Genomic DNA, 24,321 nt, shown 5'->3' on the forward strand with positions numbered 1-24,321 from the left:
CTTGGATAGATTGGGCCGATGTGGTGTTCCCTGTGGGAGGTGATGGGACGTTTTCTATTGGCTGCCAGTCGTGTGACAGACAATCGCAAACCTGTCGTTGGCTTCAACTCCGATCCTAACCATTCTGAAGGTTCCTCTGTCTCAACAGAAAATACTCGTATGATGTCAAAAGAAGTTCTGAATCGTCTCAAACAGGTTCGTTACTAGTTATGCAACCTAAAAATAAATAACTTAATTCACATTCAAATTTGGATGATTAATTTGGTTTGGGCACAGAGAAGTAAGGCATAGAAGAAACTTGTAATGAGACGACCGTGTGCTTTGAGTTCTAGTATCGTGTGCTAGTATGGAAAAGATTGAGCAGCGAGAACTGTGAGGATATTCCTATCGCACAAGGCAATAGTCATCCTTCACCGTGGATGTTGTAGTACATGAGGGCGAGAGGGCGGTGTTGAACATTGCTCTAGATATCAGCGACTAGTGCTAGGGACACTACTTTGGTGTACCATGCATTGCATTTTCCCTCTGTACCTTACTTCTCTGTTGTTTGGGTAAATTTTGACTTTTGTTTTCATTTATTTTCTCCTCTTTTTGATTTGGAGTTTTGGATATAACTAAATATTTTTCACTTTTATAGTAGAGTTATTTGTAAGATTTGAGTTAAAAACAGTTGTTGTGCCAATGGTGGGGTATCTAATTCTAAATTTAACTAATGCCAATATTTATTTTACTATTTTTTACCTAATGAACTGAAATAGGCTAATGTAACAAATAATAATTAGTACATGTCATAATGTTTAATATGTCACCAATTTTATATCTAGAGCATTGACGAGATATTACTCATGCTCTTTATTCTGTGTGACTTTTTTAAATGTTATATTCATAGGGTTCTTTCAATTGGCTGTTCCGAACCAGAATCCGTGTATCGCTGACTAGCAAAGATGTGGAGCCTCAAGAGATGGTTCATGACAAGAAACTTCTAGGGTCTCACAGGTAAAAAAAACTGTTTACAGCCAAGTTTCTGAATGCAGGGGAAACTTTGGATTAAATGAAATGAAGAGTGCAAAGCCATTTCGATTTCAGATTATTTTTTCAATTAATCAGTGATGATAATTTAACATGCTCACTGCACATGTTTCACCTCTTTTGCTTTCCAGTGGCGTGCAACGAGTATACTTGGCAAGCACCATTTCCAAACATTGTTTCATAGTAAGGTTAGCCACTGCCATGAGACGTTGTTTTGCTTGCCGCTTATTGTGCCAGTGTTATACTTCAATCTGGTATAGTTCGTTTTCTGATCCGACTATTTTATTGGTGGTAGAGACGGTTACAAATTTATTGTAGTGTAGGTTTTAGGCTGGGATCTAATGGCATGCAATAAAATAACGTTAATGTAGCATTGTGGAAGGAACCTTGCCTCAAAAATTGTGCTTGACCCCTTTTTTGCGGTATTTTTTGATGATGGATCCGGGCAATTCACCCCTGCTTTTTCCCTCCATTTGACAATACTGGGGGCTGGCTAGCAGTATTGTTTAGGGCTGCTAACTGTTGGGTTCTTGTTAAAAAACTATGTCCAAAGCGACTGGGACGCAGTATATGTTTCTCATTTGGATGAAACTAAATTTAAAGGTTTTTGCAGACTCGTTTACGCAGCACGTTAGATGTTTGTGCCACCGGCAGCAGTCGGCCATCGCGCAGCCGCATTGAAAGTGTTAAAGAATTAGTGTATTTGAAGACATATAAAACTGTAAACACAAAATATTATTCTTAAAATAATCAAAAGTTGTTTTCCAAACTATCTCTATTACGGTGTGAGATCCATATCGTCTACTCCACCACATTCTGTTTGCCAAGTCACACCAGTTACTCATACCACGGCACACAGTTCTTGTTGCTACAAGCTCATTTTCCAATTGATTTCAATTTTTTTATGATTGTTCAATATAATGGTGTACGGTTAAGAGTCCTTGGAGCCTAGATGTTCTAACTCAAACAAAAAACAATATAAGTAACAATCACTCTGGTGTTTGAAACAATATTTTGATATGGTAAAGAACTCTTCATCAGCTAAATTATCCAAGATAGCTGATAGCCTCCAAGGACTCTTAAAAGAGGTTTTACTGTCGAATATTATTGCTATAGACTTTTAATGCAAAAATTAATCCTCAAAACCTTAAAGCTGCAAAATATGTTGGACAAAGTTGTTTTTCTACAGTCAAGTTTATAAGATGTTATTTTATATAATTCCTCTAGGCTATAAATGTGTAAGATGTACAAAATATACCATATAAAACTATGTAGTGTCTATTTGAATGTTACTGACGAATCAGAATTATTCGGTCAGTTCGTTGAACTTCGCCAATACTCTGGCACTGAGCCGTTAAGCATTCTTGTTTGATTCAAGAACAATTTTTTAAGAATTTTTTTTTTTTTTTTTTTCAGGACTGAACCATTATGGTGTTCCAAAAAGAAAATGTCAAGCTTAACTCCAAGTCAGCTTTCCACAAATGGTATCATTTCCTACTCAGTCATCCCTAGCTTTAAATGAGGTTTGTATGATGGTAACATTATATTTGAGGTATAGAATCATTTAGGTACATTGGAGGCAGGAATAATCATTTAAGCATGAATTATTATCAACTAAATAAGTTTAAAAAAACTCTTGGCTTAGGAACACACTAAGGAAGAAGGAATAGATACTCAGCTAAACTTACCTAAGGAAACATTTCCAGATAGGTAGCTGAAAGCACTCAAAAATTAAGTGTTGTTAAGTTTATTGTGTTGTGAATTTTTTGTGTGCTTTCAACAACATAACTCTTTGCTTAGGTAAGTAAAGTTGTATCCATTTCCTTCTTCCTTGAGGAGCAAGCTGGTCTAGTGGTTAGAGCATGGGACTCCGGTTCCTGGAGTCCCGGGTTCAAATCCCGCCAAATCACCAATGGATTTTATAAGTTATAATGCCGTAACCTCTAGGTCTAGTCTGAAGTAATGTGAAGAACAATTCCGGGCTCGTGCCTAGCCGTTCTAGGACAAAAAATTCTTCTTCCTTAATGTGATTCAACTAAAAAAATGTCTCATCTTGGTATGGAGTCCAACTTAAGTTATTCATTATTATAGTCGGGCATCAAATAAAAAAATGAAATATACACTGATGGACTGGATTTCAACAAGATTCACACTAACAAGAAACACTAAGAACTTGTTATCACACATTTTTGTCTTGAAGAAAGTTTGTGTCAAACGTTCTCAATGTTATTGTATGTTACCTTAAATGGTTTCTTGGGTAAGCTGCAAAATTTTGAGTCGTCTTTTTAAATTTTTTATTGTAGATTTCTTAATGCTTGTTACTTCATGTTACTTTAATAGTGAGAATGCATTTGACATGTTTATGGAAATATTTTTTTAGGGAAAATAAAATTGAAATTTGCTTCTGCAGGTTTGCTGTGGCAAAGTATTTCCTGTCAATGGTGCAATCTCAGTATCCTTGTCTATTAATAGGTCACACCCATGTTGCATCTTATTTGTTAGGCCTACATCATCTGGTTTATGTAAACTATTATTTTAACATAAACCGACTCAAAAAAACAAATTCCATTAACAAATACTATTTGATTAAACTACTGTAATCCTAACATTTTAGGTTTTCATTGGCGAGAGCATGTCAGCTCAAGTGTCATATTTCGAGATGAAGCTTCCCCCGAGAGAAGACACTTTCAGAGTGAAGAGTTCAGGACTTTGTGTCAGTACAGGGACTGGCTCCACATCTTGGCACTTGTCGATGAACAGAGTGACTGACGAAGGAGTGGCTCACGTACTAAAGTGCGCTGGACTCACACCGACTCCTTCCGAGTGTCAAGCCATCGCCAAGAAGTATAACGACTCTCTGCTCTTCGACCCTGGTAAGTTGATTAAATACGTTTTTTGTAGGCAAGAAAATTTTGCACGCAGGTGACCAGCCTGTAGTGTGGTACTTCCAAGGGTTTAAGACTGTAAACTACCCATTAGAAACCTCCTTTGCTCTTTGGACACTAGCCTGGGAACACATGTCACACTTCATCTTAACTAGGCCAAAGTTTTCCCACACGCAAAGAGCTCACACGACCTAGACTGCAATCTGATCTAGGACGTTCTTTTTGACTTGGAGGATGTTTTGACCACCAGTTCCAGTTGTCCTCACCCTCCATCATGATCTTACAAACTGATTCAACCGACGGCACAAAGTAGTTTGAGTACAAAATGTGACTATGCTTGGATTGAATAATTATCCTGTATATCCTCAAAAAAAGTACATATCGAGTCAATTAGAGTGGCGAGCAGGAGAGTGTGCACAAGGAGACTTCCTCTACCACTGCAGCTTGTGTTCTTTTGTCAGCAATTGATTGCCGTTGGATGAATTGAATATCATTGGCACTCTCAGTGTCGCTGGGAGCATTTCCCTCCTCCCTCGCACACGCCATCCTGACACAAACTCTTCACTGTGTAAATTTATGCAAAAAGTATTTGATTCATTTTACTTAATGTAAAAAGTTTGATGCCCTCAATGCTAGTAGAATAAATTCTACGTGTTGCGTTTTCTCTTAAAGCTCAGGATAACATTTTGTTTTAGATTAATGAACACTTGAGTTATCACGACTTTCATTTTTGCAGAGTAAATTTTTTCTATACATTTCAAATGTGTACATTCTCTTGAAAATGGAACATATTGAACAGGAAAACCTGCAGCTTTGATGTGGTTGTTGGCTTTTCAAAAAATGATTTTAAACATTAATTCATTAAAATAATAACATTTATCATTCATATCTTGGTCTTCGGGTGATGACTGCGTCGTTGAAGTTGTATAAGAAGTTGTTTTTCTATTTCAAAGACGCGGTCAAGATTTGACAATCTGCAGTGACCGTGGAAGCCTATCTTCTAAACTTATCATTCATGTATGATTTCTATATTGTTTTGAGGTTTTTATGTCTCATGCTGAATGTTTGTGTTGTGTTTTATGTATAGCATTTTCACAGCTCTGTACTGATCAGTGTTGTTTGTTAAACAGAACAGATGGAGATGTGTTATACCATTAGAGACCTGATCAACGCTGGCGTCTGGCCGTCCCCTCCAGGTCTCTCGCCACGCGGTTTCGCGCAGACTCTCTGGGTTCGCTCACGTTGCCGAGACGCTCGATTGGTCATTGACGGAGGTTCCTCATTTTTGTTCAACGACGGCTCTGAAGTTTTATTCGATCTTCACCCAGAGGATGCCCTGCGTACTGTTCTTCTGTGATTTTAACTAAATACTAAGCAATGATTTTATTGTTATTTATGAATTTCCATGTTTTAAAAGGCTGATATGTAATTTAATTTTAATTTAACCCTTTGAGATAGATTTTTTTGCGGGTATAGGTCGCCATTCGAGCGTTCAGGAAAATGGCGTGCGGCGACCTTTGCGATTGAATGGCGAGTATAGGTCGCCGTGCACCTTTTTCACCAATTCTCGAATGGCAACCTATACACACTATTCTATTTCTAAGGTTGATTTGTTTTGTGAGTAAAGGTCGCTATTTTTAGTCCTTCGTTAAAATGGGGCACAGCGACCTATACTCGCCATTGGACCGCAAAGGGTTAACGATCACATTGTTTCAGTATTAAAGTAGATTTCCCGGTGGTTTTGAATGTATATTTTGCTCTTTAAGACATTGTTTAAGTCTCTGACTCATTTAAAAATCACAGTTCTTAAATTATTGTAATCAAAGTAGGGTTAGAAAACTTGTTTGTACATTACATTTTTTTTCCATTGTACTTCCACCTTCCACTGAAATATTTAATTATATCTTGCATGTTTATTTGTTCATTTGTAATAAAACTGTTTTCCAATAACGTCTAAATTTATTTTTCTTATAACACTTGATCCTTTTATGTTTTGATTATATATCTGGTTGATTATATATATATACACTTTTCTTGGTTCCTAACAGCTTAAATGTGATAGAAAAAGTTGAATTAATAAATTTACTTGTCAAAATTTTGAAAATTTACAAAAAAATTGTAACACTTTCGAATAGCGTAGCTATTATAGATTATACCATTTTGAGAAATCGTGTGCAATAGAATGTTAAAACTGTACACATAAAATGCAAAAAGTAGAAAAGAATTATTAAAGTTTTGTTTAAAGGAATGTGATTAACAATGGTCACTATTTACAAGAAATTTTGACATCATGGTCAATATATTTTTAAGTTTTCCAAAATGTAAAATCAATGCAATATGATAGACGATGAGTGTTTTCACAAAACTATACTACTGTAGTGTTTCAATGTTATCAATCCTAAGCATAGAAATAAAAATCCACTTAAGGTTAAGTTATATGGAACTCATCAAGACATGGTTTAGAATACATTGATCTTTTGAATTATTTTAAGTGTGATTTCAAGCATAGCATTAAGTAAGTTACAGTGGCAGGTGATAGCAGTCAATGTTTAAGAATCGCTACACTACCATTTGAAATGCACAAAAAAGTTCAAAATACCTTTACTCAATTAAAACATTTGGGAACCTTTCATCAACTATGTATATTTGTTAAAAAACACTTGACCTCATTCTCATCACAAAATCACCAACATCCATATAACACTCGACATAGAAACACTCTTCAGTTCCCTATCCATAGAACAGTTATTTATGAGAAAGCACCTTTGTATATGGGTAGGAAGCTATTCAACCACCTCCCTAACCAAATCAAATCGACATAAAAGATGGATATTTTAAAAAAAACTACTTAGGGAACATTTGGAACTACTTTGTCCTTATTCAGTTGATGAATTTTTTTGTAACTAACTCTTTTTGTTATATTTTAATCTTTCGACCTTATTTTGTAATATATTACTACGGTAACTACAATGAAATAAAATAAATAATATCATGTATTTTGTTTGAAAAACTGACGTGTCATATGTTTACTCACTGGTGACGTATCACAATTATGTAAATTCTATGTGACAAATAAATATTTCATTTCATTTCATTTTAATGAGTGTAACATATTTAAATTTGTGACACACTACAAGAATGTTTTTATTTTACAGAAAAATTTTGAAAATATAGCCTCTCAAAGTGTTTCTAATGTGTTTTTATGGACAATCTATTAAATTTCCACAGCTAATATCTCCGAAACTCTTAGAAAATTCAAACAAACAAAAAAGTGTCTTAAAATTGCATATTCTAGATAAAAAAATCACATGGTATATTCTATAGCGATTTTTAAAGATGGTCACCATATCAGTAAATACTAGACATTTTATTGTATTTTCATTCATTCGTTGTATTTTCTTATAAAAACTAGGTGAAGACTCTTTTTTAATTGTGTCTCTAAATCTAATAGTTTATGATATACCAGTGGTGGCTCAGTAAAAATTCCTCACCCTGTATAGCATCAACTTTTGTTACCTTGAAAGTAGAGTTTATTTAGGTCGAGTTGTTTAATTGTTTTATCTCGACTTTGGAATTATTCATGTTGTAACAGGAAGACATGCTATGGTGTTGATATAATTATCACTAGCTGCCCATTCTATAAGGACTGATAATTTTAAGCCACACCTGTTTGGTCATCATGTTTTTCTTGTACGTAGTTGGTCTGCTGAGTGGTTCTTCGATTATTGTAAGTATTCACAGGGATAAAAAAAAATCAAATGTTTTTTTCTTGCTTTGTAGAATAAATCACATTTTTAATGCATTTTAGTTTTTGAATTTATGAAGAGTATGTTTTGAGTGACTAAATTAAGAAAGAATGTTAATGAAAATTTCAGTTTGTGAACGTTCATATAAAATATCCCCAAGTAATTTTTTTTGTTATTTGGAGAAACCAATCCACCTACATGTGTGCGTGTTTTTGGAAGGCGACTAATCAGTCACAAAGATTTAGAATTAATCATTATATACAATAAATCTGCATTTTGGAAACGTAAGAATTAGAATAGATGGTTACAAATCAACTAATTTAAATAACAGCAGTTTGAAGATGCATAACAAAGTTTTTGTTTCCTTACATAGGAAGTACAGTAGTCAGTAAATAATAATATTAATAACAAATAATTGTCCTGCCAAAATAAATGTCTACTATGAAATTGATACGCTTAACTGTTTTTGTTTTATTTTATTGGTACACCATTTTGCAATACTGAGACTATATAAATTAATCATAATTATTTTAACCCTTAAAACATCCTATGATGTCACCATATTCAACCGTCATCAAAAAATTTGTAGTCAACAAGTAGAAATAATTTATGATGTGAAACTTTTTAAACTGAATTTATACTATTGTACTGTGTTTACTTTTTTTGTATAATATAAACCTTAATTACTTGAAGAAGAGATAGTGATAAACATATGTCCTTCTTCAGTCAGTACATTGATAACCAACATCTACTTCCAAATTTGTTACGTTTTTAAACAGCTATACAAAATTTAAACAACAAGTTGTCAGTTGTTACATTTATTTCCTTACAGATGGCACAAGATGTAGAAACAGTTTTAGCAGAGAAAAATCTAGAAGGTTACCCATCATCCCTGCTTTTTGATACAGTGTCTGCAAAAACAAATGAAGTAGGGACACTGGACAAATCTAAAGTATCCGCTCTGCTGGAGTCAAAGGAAGTTCAAGAAGCTCTTACTAAGTCAGCTCTTGAATACTCAGCAAAGGTAGGTTTTCTCGGGTGTAATAACACCTAGAGTTTTAAATTCTTCTCTTTAAACAGGCCCACAGTTTGCTAGTGCCACGCTGTATGCACGAAAGATAATTGTGCCCCTTCCTCATTCCTTTGTGGGGTAATTTGTCCATAATTTGCAACCCCATCAAACCTAAAACCTCTTTGAGTCCCTGGGCGGCCCAGGTATTTAAGAAAGCGGTTCTTTCTTTGATACACAGTGTCCCACTAACTAACTCCCCTTAAATTATGTTGCATGAATACTCACATAAATGGGGTTGGAAGTAAGAAAAATACCCAGTACCTGAACAGGTCTTAATCATCGAGGTCTTGTTTTTATCTTTTTAGTATTTATAAAAGACTTTACCCCTATGTTTCGCTTGGATCAACATTGCTTCGTTGGGTGAAAAATTTTAATAAGTAGAGAATACCCAACAATATTCATTAGCAACATGCAGTGGATTATTTGTTATTGCGCTATATGAAGTATAGAGGAAAAGGATTTCAACCTGACCTAGAACTCACATTTGTGTGATTGTTTCAATTCATTTTCTTGCTAATTACTGGTGCAGTAAGTAGTATTTTAATTTCTAAGGTTAGCTAAAATAGGGGTCTAAGTATAGGTACCACTGAGGATAGTATTGACCTATGGTGACACTGGAGCTGAATTTGACCATGCGGCAACCAGAAGACTTTCAAATTTAGAGAAAGTTGATATTTGTTGTTCTAGTATGTTTCTTTTACTATTTATACACATAAACCATAATGGCAAGCTAACTGCCAACTAAACTGACCTGTTCTAACCTATGTCTTTTGATTTTCAGGTCCTGAACCAATCAGTGAAGGCTAGATACCTTATGAGTGACCCAGGCCTATGTGAATACTCTTGGGTCTCTTGGCTTCCGTGGATGGGTTGTGATACTCCAGAGGTGAAAGAAGCTCCTTCTTCATCTCTCCCATTGATTATGGAGTCTTCATACAGCTGTTACGCTCCATAAATGAAACTATTGTAGCATCCAATAAAACGTTTCAACTATAGTACAAACAAACACTTGTTTGTTCACTATACAAAGTAACCTATATACTTCTGACAATATTGCATTTAATTTAATTCTTCAGTAGCAAGTCTGATGACTAGCTAGGTGGTAATATTGCTCACCTACTAATCAAAGGTTGTCGGTTCGATCTTGAAAAAGATGGAATTTTTATTTTTCTAAACTGCGATAATCTGCTACATAATAATTGGTTCGGCTTCAGGAACCCCAGTTCTTATTCAGTAACAAAGCCACATAATATTGAGGCATCGCATCCTTCATTCATATTTATGTTAAATACGCCCATTTACTTCTACGTCCTTGTCTTATTGGCAATAATAACAATGCGTGCTGGACCCCAGATCTGTGGTACCGTAAGATGAGTAAAAAGAAAAAAATTAGTTTTCTCGTTTTGGCCTACTAACATGTAACAGACTACCTATAGTTTTAAAGTAGAATCTACTAGTGGATCAAACACAGATCTTAATGGATTAAAATTATATTCAAATCTTATTCAAGAATAATGCATGTCATATAAGTTAGTTAGTGTGTCTTTCATATAGTATAGTTATATTTTTCGATCTTATTTAGTGTGCCTATATTGTTAATTCTGTGTCTGATTTATTTGTTATATTTTTAAATGGTGGCTATCCTGGCTGTCTGTTTATAAGCCAGACAATTACTCGTTTTGGGGTATTTTCATAGCTCTGTGGGGTTTTTACCAATGTACGGGAATTTTCAAAGGCGTGAGGGTATTTTCACCGTTAATTTGGGAATATATTTAGGTAAAACCATCGATAGTGAATAGTTAAGCTATTTTTCAACCACATTACCAACATAAACTGATTGGATCCCCAAAACTAGGTAGACTGTGAGATCTAAATTATTTTTATCTTATGATGAAATTAAACAAAGACTGAATTTTTTTACTTTAAAGAACTGTAATTATATTTTAATTCAATTTCATTTTATTATGTATGATGGATTTAAAAATTGCTCAAGTTGAGCTGGAATTTTCATATGAATTATCTATATGTAAGCTAATGTGCGTGTTTATGAAATTGAAATTAGACAACAGTCAAACATTTTATTTTTAATTTAACTATACATCAGACTGCATAAAGCCTTTCGTTAACAAGTACTTTCCCTACTTAGATTCCAATCAGAGTGAACGTTGTTCAATGTTGCAGAATGAAAGATAAAACTAACTGTTCAACTTCACGTCCTGTTCAATGTAAAATAATTTAAACCGTTTTTCTAATCATGTATAATAAACTATTATGTTTGAAGAAGAGCTTACATATAAATTATTAACAAATTCAATATTGAATGAATGTTGTTTAAGATCCTTAAAAAATCACTGGAGAGCCTACAGATTTTTGTGTTATGGAGATATAGATAAAGTAACCTTTTTATTTTGAATTAAATATCATATAGATATTGAATTTAATTTAACATACACTGACTTTTGTGCTTCCCCTATAGGTCAGAATAAGTTAAGGGAATATTAACAACTTTACAATGTTATTATGTAAGAGTTTTGTAAGAGTTATAAGTTACATCCTTAAATTGTTAAGGATAATTGTTAATAAATTCAACCAAAAGCCATAATTATAAATTTGGTGTATTGGGGAAATGATCAAGATGTTTTGGGGGATTTTACTAGATTGTTGGGTAAGTGCGAGGGTTTTCGCGGGAACGCTGGGAAATTTTGAGCCCTAGCCTGGCAGTTGGTAACACTGGCGAGTGGGTGTAGTAAACCAAAGTGCTATGGCGGTCTGTCGGAGTTATGTCTATTTTTCACAAAGGTTTATTTTGTTATGACTTATGATGAGTGAAATTCTATTTTTCCAATTAGATGACAATTGAATACAACTCAAACAAAAACATTTAAAACTGATACAACTCATAGTTTAGATAAAATGGATTTATAGCATTCAAAATGGTGTTTTCGACGAAGGTGTATTTGGGAGTTTGTTTATCTTTTTGTGCGACATTTTGTATACCAACTAACAATGTTTACGGAAGCTCAAGTAAGTTGTAATTACTATTAATTAGTCTATTGTAAATACTAATTGAAGAACTAGCCCTTACACAAGATACTGCAATAATATATTCTTCGTAATCCCTTATATCGTTGGCCAAAGGCTAGCAAGTTATAATGACCATTTGAGTAGGCCTCTACACCTATTACAGATTGAATAAGGTAGGCCTATTTAGACTAGAGTTCAATTTTACAGTAACTTATTATGCCGTTTAAAAAAATTTACGATAGGCCTAATGTTTATGGTACGATTCAGGTTGACTTATAATCTCAAAAAAGTTTTCTGAGGTAGATTACTTCAGAGGGAAAGTAGTAAAATTAACTTTTATAGGCTAGGTCTTTTACTTTTTGACACTTTGAGAGATAACAGTGTATTTTCCCCTTGTAGATCTCATTATGTAATTTGTTTTTGGCTAAATAATTTCTAAGTTCCTGAAAGTTGGAAAAATGTATACCTACGACATTTTGGGGCAATAGGGCCTACAAATTGTAGGCTAAGATACAATGATTAAAAGAATGGTCTTTTGGTCGATTCTAACTTGTGACGACAAGTAGGTTAATTAACTTACTTGGAGGGGCTGAGGCCTAAAGGAGAGTCCTATGGTAGTTTTGTGATACGTTGGGCAAGAAAAGGCACTAAAAATAACATGTCTTTATTAAATAGCTAGGTACCTTTGGTCAGGTGTTACTATTAGACAACACTGGTGTCTCACAAGACATAGCCTACTACAACTATAACTTATAACTTGGTGTTTTTATATGATTTATTTATTTATTCACACGGTAAACACTTACGGTACCCTGTATTTGGCTTCATCTACTTGGTTTCCTTTTAAGTTACCTCCTAATTATGATGTGTAACTTACGCTGTTGGGAACAGAGTAGGCAATCTCAAAACAGGTTATTTCAGGGTGTCATGGTAGGCTAGTTTGAAGGTTTTTATTTTAACTTTCGTCCAATCAGGGAGATTTCTAGATACAGTATGACAAATTAGGATTTTCTAACTGAGCATAAATAGGCCTACTGTATTAAACTTAGTACCTTACATCTCAAATAAAAAGCAGCACCTAAACTTACCCCTGCTCAACTTCCTCTTCCTCAAATGAGCTAGTGAGTTTGCCACTAGAGCGCAAATTAGTTAGGTACTAAGCAAATTGAGATACGGTAGCAATTTTGTACTTAGTTTATAAATGAATAAAGACCAGTTTTGGGACAGGGAAAAATTGTAGCTTTAGTTAACCCTCCAAGTGTCCATAGTTTAGGCCTTAATGTCCACCTATTTTTGGCGCATTTGCAAGGTTTTATTAAAACGGATCTGAGAAGCTTAAAACAATGTTAATTCTAATGTTCTATATACCATTTTGTTTGGAAAATCATGGGCTTCAATATTATATATAAAACATAAGGGACATTTTTTCCAAAAAAAATTTTTTGGGTAAAAAAAATATAATTTCGAAAATTTTCAAAAAAAAAATAAGTTCGCGCTCAATTATTGTATAAATTATAGGCCTATAAATATTTGAAAATAGCCACTTTGTTCTAAATTTTATGAGGATTACAAATATATAATAATATAAGGAAGTAGATTTGCAAATAAATAAGTTATGGGCAAAAAACAGATTTCAGTACATAGCGTTTAGCTAAGAATGCATAGCCTAACCATAGCTAGGAATCTGGCTGATAATTTACATCAATATCACTACCTACTTCTTCAGGATCATCAACCAGCACTTCAAAACCACTTAAATCTTCTTATCATGCAACATGTATATCACTACTTTTGATTTTTAACACTAAAACAATGATAAACGTAATAAAACACATTAGTCATCGGTCCGAGGGTAACCTAGCTGTTTGTTTACAAATACACGCACGTCAGCTGTCTGCTACAATTACAATTACGATCGGCTCAGAGAACGTACAGCGCTGAGACAGACCTCTGGAGAAAGCTTAGAATATTACGGAAAGAACGATACCTAACTCGATCCAGTTCAATCCGATTCAGTCAGTCATAGAGCCTTCGCCGTAAACGATGTCTGCGTGTCGAAAAATCGACAAGTAACACTACACAAAGTGTGCTGCTTGTCGAATTTTCGTCAAGTAACACTGGGAGGGTTAAGTCCACTCTGAAGTAGGCCTACTGCCCACAATATTCCTATATCACCTTCTTTACAATTGTCTCTGCCACTACCAACAATGCTGTTGATAGCTGATAATTCAATAAGTTAGGATAGCAGACACAACAGTAGGCCTACAGCAAGTAAATGCTGACGCTTACCGTACTCACATCCATCTTCACTCGAAAACCTAGATACGGTATTGAGTTTAAAGTGAACTCCATAAATATGTTGTCCGTCGGACAGCTTAAATAAGGTTCAACGAACGTTTGATCTAGTTTGACGTTCAATTTAAGCCTATATGTTTGTTGTGAACGTTCGCCAGTGTGTATGCACCTATGTAGCTTTTTTTAAAAGTACCACTCATTATCTTTAAACTGATTAATATTTCGAAGTATCAACTCAAACCCATCATATTAAAAAAATTACTCCTAAAAATAAATATTCCTTCTCGTCATAATACAATTTCTTTATAAATATTAAATGTTGTAGAGCAGCAATCCGTTTTTACTTAGAAAGGGCATGATCCCTTCACTTAATTTAAGTGTATAATTACGGTACCGGTAGTCAATGTGTTTTATTACTGCAAAGTTCATATAGTTTTGAAGAGATTGGTGTCTAAGTTAAAATGATCTAAGAATAAGAGAACTGTCGAAAAAAGAGGAGACTTATTTAACTTAGTGATTTTTTGTTCAAAACATTCTTTATTGCTGAAAATTACCCCCACATGGGTAAGATAAATAAATAAATAAAAACTTCTTTATTAGCCAGCGTTTATCTGATATCAGTATCAGTTAAATTTTCATAAATAAAAAAAGATAAATATCATTAGGATTAAAAGATAGATATCATCTTTTACACAGCTGCATTTTTGTGCAACTGAGTACTTCTAAAGTAGGCCTACAGTAAGTCAAAATATTCATTTTGTGTGGCAAGGTAAAAAAAAGATAATCTTTCTGGACCTCCTAAATTGTATTGAAGAGGTGATTATAATTAAGTAGACATGAAATCATGTGTTTGGATAAAGTAATAAAATAACTACACCTATAGATAAGACTTTTAATAGCCTACTGAATATAATTTTTGGTGTGTAGGCCAATGCTTTTTTTAAGGATCAATCCCGATATTGTTATGTTTATGTAATAATGCATTTTTATAACATATGGATTTATTTTAATTCATTTTATTATATATTTTTATAGCTTCCTTGTAGAAGGGGTGTTTTTAACTAGGCCTACTGTATATTGGATACTAGTCTATCTATTTGATTTTTAATCTTCAGTTTCAATACAACTTAAAGGCATTTTGTTTTGATAATCAAGATTTTCTATAAATGTATAAGCACATCAAGATATATGCTTCAAATTTACAAAATTACCAGGAAATGACAAAAGCCTATCACATCCTTTAAGGGAAATGAAAAATCCCTTTAACTTCAACTTTACCCTGGAAGTAGCTTACTTTTTAGAAAAATTGTCTGGGTATTTTTTATGTTTTACTTTTTCAGCTCTTTATTTTGATCTGTACTGTGTCTAATGGCTAGGAAATGTTGCTTCTGTACCGGTAGGCCTACATTACGCTCTAAAATGTTAAATTATATAACTCATCTGCTAACTTACATGGACAAAATACACAGCAAAATTTATGTGTATAATTTAGGATCACTGCGTGGATTAGTTTTAAAAACACAAATAATCCATTTGAAGAGCCAATTAATTTCAAACAAATATTTTAAATTTTGATTGATATTGTATTCACAAATTAAAAGCTAGGTAAGATTATTTGTAAAAAAAAAAATAATTTAAATAAGTTAGGTCCTAAATTTATTTACATTTGTAAAAGAGCGTTTGTTTAAGAAATTAATAACAGACAAGAATAAGGTTGCGCTGCGTCTTTCATTATAGAAATTGTACTAGCAGGTAACTTTATTAATTTCAATTGTTTTACTGTTAAGAGTGCTTTTAATCACACTTGTAAAAATTGTATCTTAATTTTGCTGCAATTTTAGTTAACAATGGAAAAAAAGTAGTGTTCTATTGCTTTTAGCTATGGATAGCTCAGGTATATAGCTGGTTAGCTAAGCAGTAAAGTGCTTGCCTACTAATCAAAAGGTCGACGGTTCAATCCTGAAAAAAGTGTGTTGCTTTTTGAGTTCCAAACTAGACCCAACTGTCCTTCATTAATGGGTTTTAGTGAATTTCCCATTTAGGGAATAAGCTATTAATTGTAGTACTCATGGTAAGACCTGGACCTGGGACCGATTTACTTTTTCATTTTGAGGTCCCTAGAGGCCAAAAACACCATCCGTTCAAATTCATATATATGTGTCCGTTAGCACGATAACTCGAGCAAGAATTATCCGATTTTTATGAAATTTGGTATCGTATCGGTACATAAATGTGTAAACCTACATTTATATGAACGAGTTCGCGAACCAGCATGATCGGACTTTGGGAACAGCGGTTTATGGGGGGTTTTATAGGGTAAAAATTGGTTTTTCCCATTTTCGACCCAAAAAACATAAAATAATGCAATTTCTTTCCAAGAAACCATTTTGTTAAGCTTATAAAAACAAATAATTTAAGTATATTGAAGCGTTATTATGCGCCTAAGGTAAAAAAAAAAACACTTTTACCCCCCTGGTTGCAGCAAACCTAAGTACTCGTTAAAGTAATTAGGTATATTTAAATAAGGAATGAATCTGATATTTTTAAGGAGACATTTTAGTGTAAATCCAATCAGGCAAATGGAAATTCGCTTAGACTGCAGGTTTTCTGCGGCAGGGGTATTTAATAAGTGTAAATGGAAAGGCTAATGAAACAGCTGGTTTTAGTCAGTAACAAAGCTACACAAGGCATCACATTCCATTCTACACTCATATTTGGGTTAAAATATAATATACACATCTAGACGTCTCATCGCAATTCATGATTGATAATATATTGAAAATAAATCAATTCAAGCAGTCGGTTACTCGTTTGTCTAACAGATGGTTCATCTTAGTTTCACGTTGATTAGTCCTGCTATAAAATTTTCAGTGAACCGTAGAAAGGTTAAAGACCAAACTTAAAACCTTTTTGTTTTTAAGTAGGCCTATGAGAAATCGACCTATTCATTCTGATTGGTTGCCATTAGGAGGGCCATAAAGAGCAAGTCATTAGCTTCCCCATCAAGTGGTTCTTTGAAACTTGAACCAATCAATAGGCTACCCACCTTGAGACGTAATCCCAGAACTACTTCGGGGACATTTCTTAGACTGCACAATGTTTAGATAACATTTATAGGGAGAATTTGTGTTACCAATTAAAAAATGTGAATCTAAGCTTAATACGTATAAGGAGTTTATATTTATAAATCTCTAGTTTGAAAAGAGATTTTTTTTTAAATCTACTTGTTTCTACTTGTACCGTACTGTTCATATTTGTTCCTTTGGTTTCGAGTAGATATTGAAATTATTTTTACTATATTATAATTTACCAATAATTTTTAATAGGCCTACTGAAAAGGCTGACAACAATAGTAAGCGTAAGCATTTGGTTTGTTTAGTTGATTCAATTAGGTTTGAATTCCCTCCAAGTTGTAGGTAGTAAAGAATGATTCAATTAATAAACTGAATGATGACCCATTCAGGGAAAAATCGTTTTAATAATTCCATTTTATTAAAGTGGTCATTTAAAAGTAGGCTATGAAATAACCCTTATAATTGTGGTTCTTGTTGTCACTCTTCGCAAAGTTTGCTGATATAGTTTTGTCATTTTTTATTTATTTAGACCTACAATTACAAACTAGTAAGCAGCATACGATGAAGAATCAACGAAGAACCGAATTTAAGCTAACCACACTTTTGCGTAGTAAATTTTAAAGATAAATTAACCATACTAGGTAAATTAAAATGTCAGATACATTTTCAGATAAACAATTTATCACCTATTTGAACATTTCAGAGAAACATTTTTTCTCACCTAACATTTCAACCAAAGATCGTTTAAAGTCAAAATTAAATATAATCATTACGTTAAAAGTTGTAGAGGTTATTCTTTCAAATGATTGTTGCAATTATTTTAAGCAACCTACACTCTCTAAACTATTAACTTGAGACTTGAACAGAAATTATTTAAAAAAATATTGCCCGGGTTTTGTAAGCCTAAAAGATTTATTCACTTTGTTTCATACTGGATAAAGGAGTTATTCATTACGAATATATGTAAAACTCTTTGAACTCCAACGATTATCAGAAGTTCAGTAAACCCATTAGCTTGATAAGTTTCTGATATCAATGTTTCCAAACATATGATGTCATGATAATAAACCAAAGCCAGTCTCGTTTGGATTAGATAACTTATTGCACATTTTCTGACTCACTTTCAATACAGTTTTAGGCATGATACAATGCTATATTGACCTATATTGGCTATAAGCCTATATTGACTGATATCTACTTTTATGTTGATCGTATTGTTTATCTTCCAGCTTTGAGGTTATTGGTAGGGGGACATGCATATATTACGTAACACAGAGGGGGAAGGGGTATGGCATAGTGTTACCCTGCGTTATATGGGTGAGGGGGTTTAGCTCAATGTTACGTAACGCACACATTGCTCTTTGAAAATACAATAAAAATCAAATTTATATCTAATTCAGTTAGTTTAAAAAAATATACGTCCAAGATACATACAGTTTTTGTTTTATTGTTGCCTCAATATTATTAGTTTTTATATTATACTTTTAAACCTTAGCTAACTTAATGTTTAATTTAATTTCTCTTGGAAATGTAACATTTTATAATCTCCTAAATATAGTTTCTGTGGCAAAATTTGTTTGTCATTTATCTTAGTTTTTCCTTAAATTGTATGTTCTATTCGTGGTTATAAATCTATAAATCTTTTATTTTGTTGTTTGGTCCTGTTAACAATTTAACTGTTCATTATTAACTCATTTATTTGAAATTTTTATTTGATATTAATTATGTTTTAATTGGGATAATTTATTCTGTTGTTCCTTTATATATTAATAGTTACAATCTTGTTTGTTTGTATCAATTTTGATTTGATTTTAAAGAGGTTACTAAAAAAAAGTCATTACAAGTTTAATCAATTATTTAAATCCATATTCCACTGGTAAAATTATTCTTAAGCTGTTATTAAAGTCTACAATGATCGAGTTACTTAACACAAGGGGGTGGGGGGGTTTTGCTCAAGCGTTACGGTTTGTTACATGGGGGGGGGGGGGGGGTTAAAATGACAAAAAATTGCGTAGGTAAATCCAGGCCTAAATATTACAGTAAATTGTGTTTTACCTCCAATATCAATCATTCATAGGTTTCCCAACATCAGGATAAATGATACAACATGACCTCATATGAGTGCAATGGTCTTGTTTATTTAAAATAAGAAATAAACTATAAAACTAATGATACCCCCGCCACAGCAAACCTGTAGACTAGGCCTAAGTGAATTTCAACCTTTCCTGATTGGACTTTCACTAAAATATTTCCTTAAATTTCAAATTTATTCCCTATTCAAATCCACCCTTAAACAAGCAAAGTACAGGTTTATTTATTTTCCATAAGAAATCGGTGGTTAAACTGTTTCTTAAGTTATAGTATGAAATACAAATTATTCACACTCAAAAATCTCAGAAATTCCATAGCCTACTTTGAGGATGTTAAAGCTCTTTTGAAAGTTTAATTTTGTCCAAAATATTTTAGCAATGTTTTTGATAAGCTCCCTCTAACAACATGTTTGGAGACATTTAAAATTTGATTATAGTAGGCCTAGTCAAAAACCCAGTAAAAGAATTCAAGCAGTAAATTATTAGAAGTAAAAATGGAAACTAATTTCTCATTGAAAGGTGGTTGGAGGGGAATTAAAGCTATAAATAGATAAGACTGCCATCAACAGTTTTATTACCCAGTAAAAAGTTCAATCATTACTCTACTGTAAAAGAACACCTTCCCATTAATGTGTCTTCTAAATGATCCTGTTTTATTGAAAGTAGGCTATAATGGTAAGGTTTGGATAGCGAATGGTTTCAAACATTTACTGTACAATGGGTCTTATTTTACTCTGTTATGAGTCCTTGGAGGCTAGCGGCCGTCTTGGATAGTTTCAAACAGCTGCTGAAGAGTTATTTATCTTCCAAAAATAATTTTTCAAACACCAAAGTGATTATAATTTTAATATCTAGTATACTGAGGGATTAGAAATTTTCTTTGTAGTTCTATAATTTTTTTATGAGTTAGAAAGTCTAGGCTCCAAAGACTCTTAACGTTGACTGCTAACCTCACGGCTCTGCACGGTAGTGGGACTTCCTGCCGTTCGCAACACATTATCATAGATAAAACATACTCCCTTAGTAGATATCTCACCCTTATAGAACAGCTCAAGCCCCCTAGTTATATTAACAAACATTAAATTAGAAATCATGAAATTGACAAACAGTAAAGCACAAATCATGAAATTAACCCTAAAATAACAGAAACAAAATTTCATTGACACTAGCGATCAGTGTCACCGGACATAAACTGGACACAAAAGATGAGCTTCAAAATTTGCAATGGGATGAGAAGTCTACTTGTGTTGGTCAGTCCTTGACACTATCCTGATAACTTAATAGCTCAGTGTGGGATTAGATTTTGTCCACGGGTGTTCTAACGCCAGCAGCAAATTGTATCTGTTCTGTATATGACTAATAATAGGCTTTGTTGTGGTGTCCGTGATTTCTCCACCAGTTAACTCTGTATAAGGTAGTTGTGAGCAACTGTGCAGTTCTGCTACCTATTTGTTTGAATTATAACTACGGTAAGCAAGATTAGAGCTTATCTACCTGAATTACTAGCCTTGGTTTGGGTAAAATTAGAGATGTTCTTTGTGTAATGTAAAGAAAATTAAACAGTCCATAATTTTTATGTAATTTGTCCAATTAACCCTAAACTTAACACATTTCTGGCTGGGAAGATTAATTATTAAATTAAAGCTTATCACCAATTTATAAATGGAAGGAATAGACGAACTTTAGCTAGATATCTGGAAGTGCTTGGATAATAACAGAATTTAATGTCATATGAAACTCCTCTACAGATAGTTTAAAGGCAGTTTTTTTTCTCTTAACTGATTTGATCTTTTAATAAACTACTTTTTCTTACAATTTTTTTTTCTCAAATGTAAATTAATGTGTTTAGTGGTAAATAATAATAGGTACGGTATTGTAATCTCTGATTAATTTGAATGTGTCAACCGGTTTTATCAATGATTGTTTTATGCGTGTTTATGAATACAAAATGTATGTGTGTTTAAAATTGTACTATAAAGCACATTTCATTAATTTATAACTGAGTCCAAATACACGTTAACACAGTACATGCTACACTGCAGATTTTTTGTCAAACGTAATAGGATGTAACCATTTTCTCACACAACGTGTCTAAAGAGGATATTAAAAACTTTACATCTGTTCCAGTTGTGGAGGTGGAGTTTGTGACAGAACCACAGGATGTAGTGACTGTGCCGGGACATCCTGTAGTCCTGGACTGTGTGGCTAGGTCCTCAGATCCTCTGGTGGTGCCAACCATCAAGTGGAGGACGGCTGACAGGCAGGACCTCACATACATCGGTGACCCATACAGGTAACTAATATACTACCATACACTGCTCATTTTCTTAGGCTCCTTCCTACGCGGGTGATAGGAGCTTTGCGACAGTAGCGACACCCAGTGGGGCGCTTGAATTGCCAGAATGTTGAAGATTTTGTCCAACGTGGACTGGCGTTGCAAGCGACACAAGCACAATTTTCCATCACTATTTTCTCTTCTTTATGGGTTATTGATTTTCCTGTACCAAATAGTTAACTAGATTGGTGACTGGTGTTTTATACAATATACTTCACGTAGGACATGTAATATTGGAAAAGTACCTACTATTTTCATTCCATTCTTTTGCGATCTTTAACCATAATGAAGGATACTATAACACTGAAGCAATGTATTCTTCTCAGACCATGCATGTGGTGGGAGGGAAAGCTACTAAACGAACGAATACAACTTTTGATGATTCAATAATATTTTAATATAGGTTTTTAAAGGACATGGAGCAATGGTTTTTAGAAAATGGGTTAAAACTTAATGTTGAAAAAACAAATATTATTAAATTTTCTACTAGACACAAAAATATGGAATACTGTTCCTTTAATTTAGTTAAAGCTCATAAATTCTTAGGGGTTTACGTAGATGACGCAGTTAAATGGGATTCACATTTGAATTATTTACGTATCAAAATTAGGTCGATATCATCTTTATTCATACATTTAAGGGACTGTGTTTCTATTGAGACACTTAAAGTAGTTTATCATGCTTATGTGGAGTCAGTGTTAAGATATGGCATAATTTTATGGGGTCAAGCTACTGGTATTAAAACTTTATTCAGGTTACAAAAACATATTATTCGTATTATTACCAACTCTCATCCACGCAGTTCTTGTAAGAAACATTTTCAAAATTTAAGAATTCATACATTAACGGGGTTGTATATTCTAGAATTATTAAATTACATACATTCAGTTAAAAATGAGCTACCAGAAACGATACATTTTAATCACAGGTATGAAACCCGAAATGAAAATATATTTAGACTCCCCAGACACCGTTTGACCCTATATGAAAAATCTCCATTGTATGCTGGGCTAAGATTGTACAATGTCTTCCACCATGCTATAAGTCATTAAGCAAAACCAAATTTAAAGATACAATAGATAATTTTCTTATTGACAAGGCTTTTTACTTAATTGAAGATTTTTACAGAACTACAATTTAGAAATTTTTTTTAAGTGTTTGATTTTAAGTTAAAAGTTTTAATGTTAAATATTTTATGTATGGATTTAATTTTGACAATGCACCTATTCTAAATGTTATGACATGTATGGAATGTTTTGTGCAAATAAAGTCTATGTCTATGTTAAATTAGTAAAAAAGGAGCCCAAGCATTCTGGAAAATAATATTTTACTAACAGTATCAATCAAATATTCCATGGCGTATTGCGATGGAAATTTAAAAATTTTAAACTGTTTTATGCTTTAAAAAAAACTTGATAAAGTTGTCTCAATATGTCAACAATTCATCTGTTTGGCTATTATCATATTAGGAGGTAGGAACTGTACGAGAGCTCAAAACTGTGTTTAATAAATAATTATTGGGATCAGTTGTGTGGGGAGAAATTCTTATTTGATCATATTTGTATTTGTTACCAGGAAACAGCTGAATAACAATTCCCTGCAGATCTTAGCTGTGATGGGGGTTGAGATGGAGCAATACCTGTGTGTAGCGACCATAGACAACGTCGGCTCCATCGTCAGTAGAACCGCGACTGTCACTCTCGCACGTAAGAATAACATTCCTTCACATCCTAGAACTATTTACACATTACATTAGACGAGGTCTAAAGGGTCACGACATTATCAAATAGTTAAAAGGCATTGGTGATTGGCAGGATTCGTACCCAGAATTTTGGGAACCAAAGCTCTATTGTACCTTTAGACCATCTCGTTCCTCCAATCTTTAATGAAAATACTTTGTCTAGGCCTATTTCATATGTTAATTGATACTAAGATTGAACCTTTAAAGAAATACGAGAACTACAAAGAGGGACACACGGTGGGTAAGACTCAACATGGATCCAGAGAATAAATGGAAAATGTCTCAGATTTAAGGATAAACTCGTTTTAATCCATTTATTTTTTATCAATCCCAATGTTCGTTCAATGTTTGTCTTGTATTTTAGTTAATTTCCCTATAGGGAAGCAGCTATTACCGTAGGTGGCACGGTAAGACCTAGGCCCTGGACCAATTTACTATGCTATTAATACTTAACTAAAAAACACACTTTATTAGTTTCCTTGTAGCAGCAAACCTAGGTACCTGTTAAACCTAATGTTATTTATATAGAATTGATAATCAATTCAGACAAATGGAAATTCGCTTAGTCAGCAGGTTTGCTGCCGCGGGAGTATTTCATTAAAATTCAACCCCCCTTCCTTCCAAAAAAAAAACACAATAATGTGTTTATAAAATCATTTGGAAAACCCTATCCACTTTGAGAACTCCCTATCATTAATAAATTGCTTCAAAACATCGAAACTAAACTCTCTACTATTAAACACAAGTCTCTTACCACTTGCTATTTCTTTGTTCTGAAATGCAAAAACATTTCATCACTCTTTGTACCCAGACTAATAAATTTTGTCACCACAGGTTTGCCGCCATTTGAAGAGCAACCCAAAGACCTGCGTCTATTCCCTGGACAGACCGCCCTATTCTCTTGTTTGGTAGAAAGCGGCCCTCCCCCACTACAAAACTCGTGGGAAGTCTCATGGATTAAAGATTCTCGGCCGTTGGTTTTGGATTTGTCACGAATGTTAGTCCTACCTTCAGGTACGTTTTTCAATGT

At 33.5% G+C, this 24,321-nt stretch overlaps 3 protein-coding genes across 3 annotated transcripts in view; all 3 read left to right on the forward strand.

Annotated features, from left to right (window-relative positions):
- The window catches only part of LOC128998162 (NAD kinase 2, mitochondrial), an 11,086-nt gene extending 5,229 nt beyond the window's left edge, over positions 1-5,857 (forward strand). Inside the window, exons 4-9 of the mRNA XM_054424174.1 lie at positions 141-195; positions 890-996; positions 2,446-2,495; positions 2,542-2,552; positions 3,644-3,902; positions 5,045-5,857. Coding sequence (XP_054280149.1) covers positions 141-195; positions 890-996; positions 2,446-2,495; positions 2,542-2,552; positions 3,644-3,902; positions 5,045-5,271 — 709 coding nt within the window. The 3' untranslated portion in view covers positions 5,272-5,857. The remainder of the gene's footprint in view (positions 1-140; positions 196-889; positions 997-2,445; positions 2,496-2,541; positions 2,553-3,643; positions 3,903-5,044) is intronic.
- A 1,704-nt stretch (positions 5,858-7,561) lies between these two features.
- Positions 7,562-9,712, forward strand: LOC128997789 (uncharacterized). The gene is made up of 3 exons (XM_054423484.1): positions 7,562-7,641; positions 8,493-8,684; positions 9,514-9,712. Exons 1-3 carry the CDS (start codon positions 7,594-7,596, stop codon positions 9,685-9,687), a joined length of 414 nt encoding a protein of 137 aa, XP_054279459.1. The 5' UTR covers positions 7,562-7,593; the 3' UTR covers positions 9,688-9,712.
- Positions 9,713-11,490: 1,778 nt separating this feature from the next.
- LOC128998164 (neogenin) overlaps positions 11,491-24,321 on the forward strand; it is a 61,545-nt gene continuing 48,714 nt past the window's right edge. Inside the window, exons 1-4 of the mRNA XM_054424177.1 lie at positions 11,491-11,756; positions 21,343-21,508; positions 23,126-23,256; positions 24,126-24,305. Of these exons, the coding sequence (XP_054280152.1) occupies positions 11,666-11,756; positions 21,343-21,508; positions 23,126-23,256; positions 24,126-24,305 (568 nt within the window). The 5' untranslated portion in view covers positions 11,491-11,665. The remainder of the gene's footprint in view (positions 11,757-21,342; positions 21,509-23,125; positions 23,257-24,125; positions 24,306-24,321) is intronic.

The sequence above is a fragment of the Macrosteles quadrilineatus genome, unplaced genomic scaffold (genome assembly GCF_028750875.1).
Source record: "Macrosteles quadrilineatus isolate MER2022 unplaced genomic scaffold, UCM_ALF_1.0 Scaffold_7__1_contigs__length_78375512, whole genome shotgun sequence".
NCBI lineage: Eukaryota > Metazoa > Arthropoda > Insecta > Hemiptera > Cicadellidae > Macrosteles > Macrosteles quadrilineatus.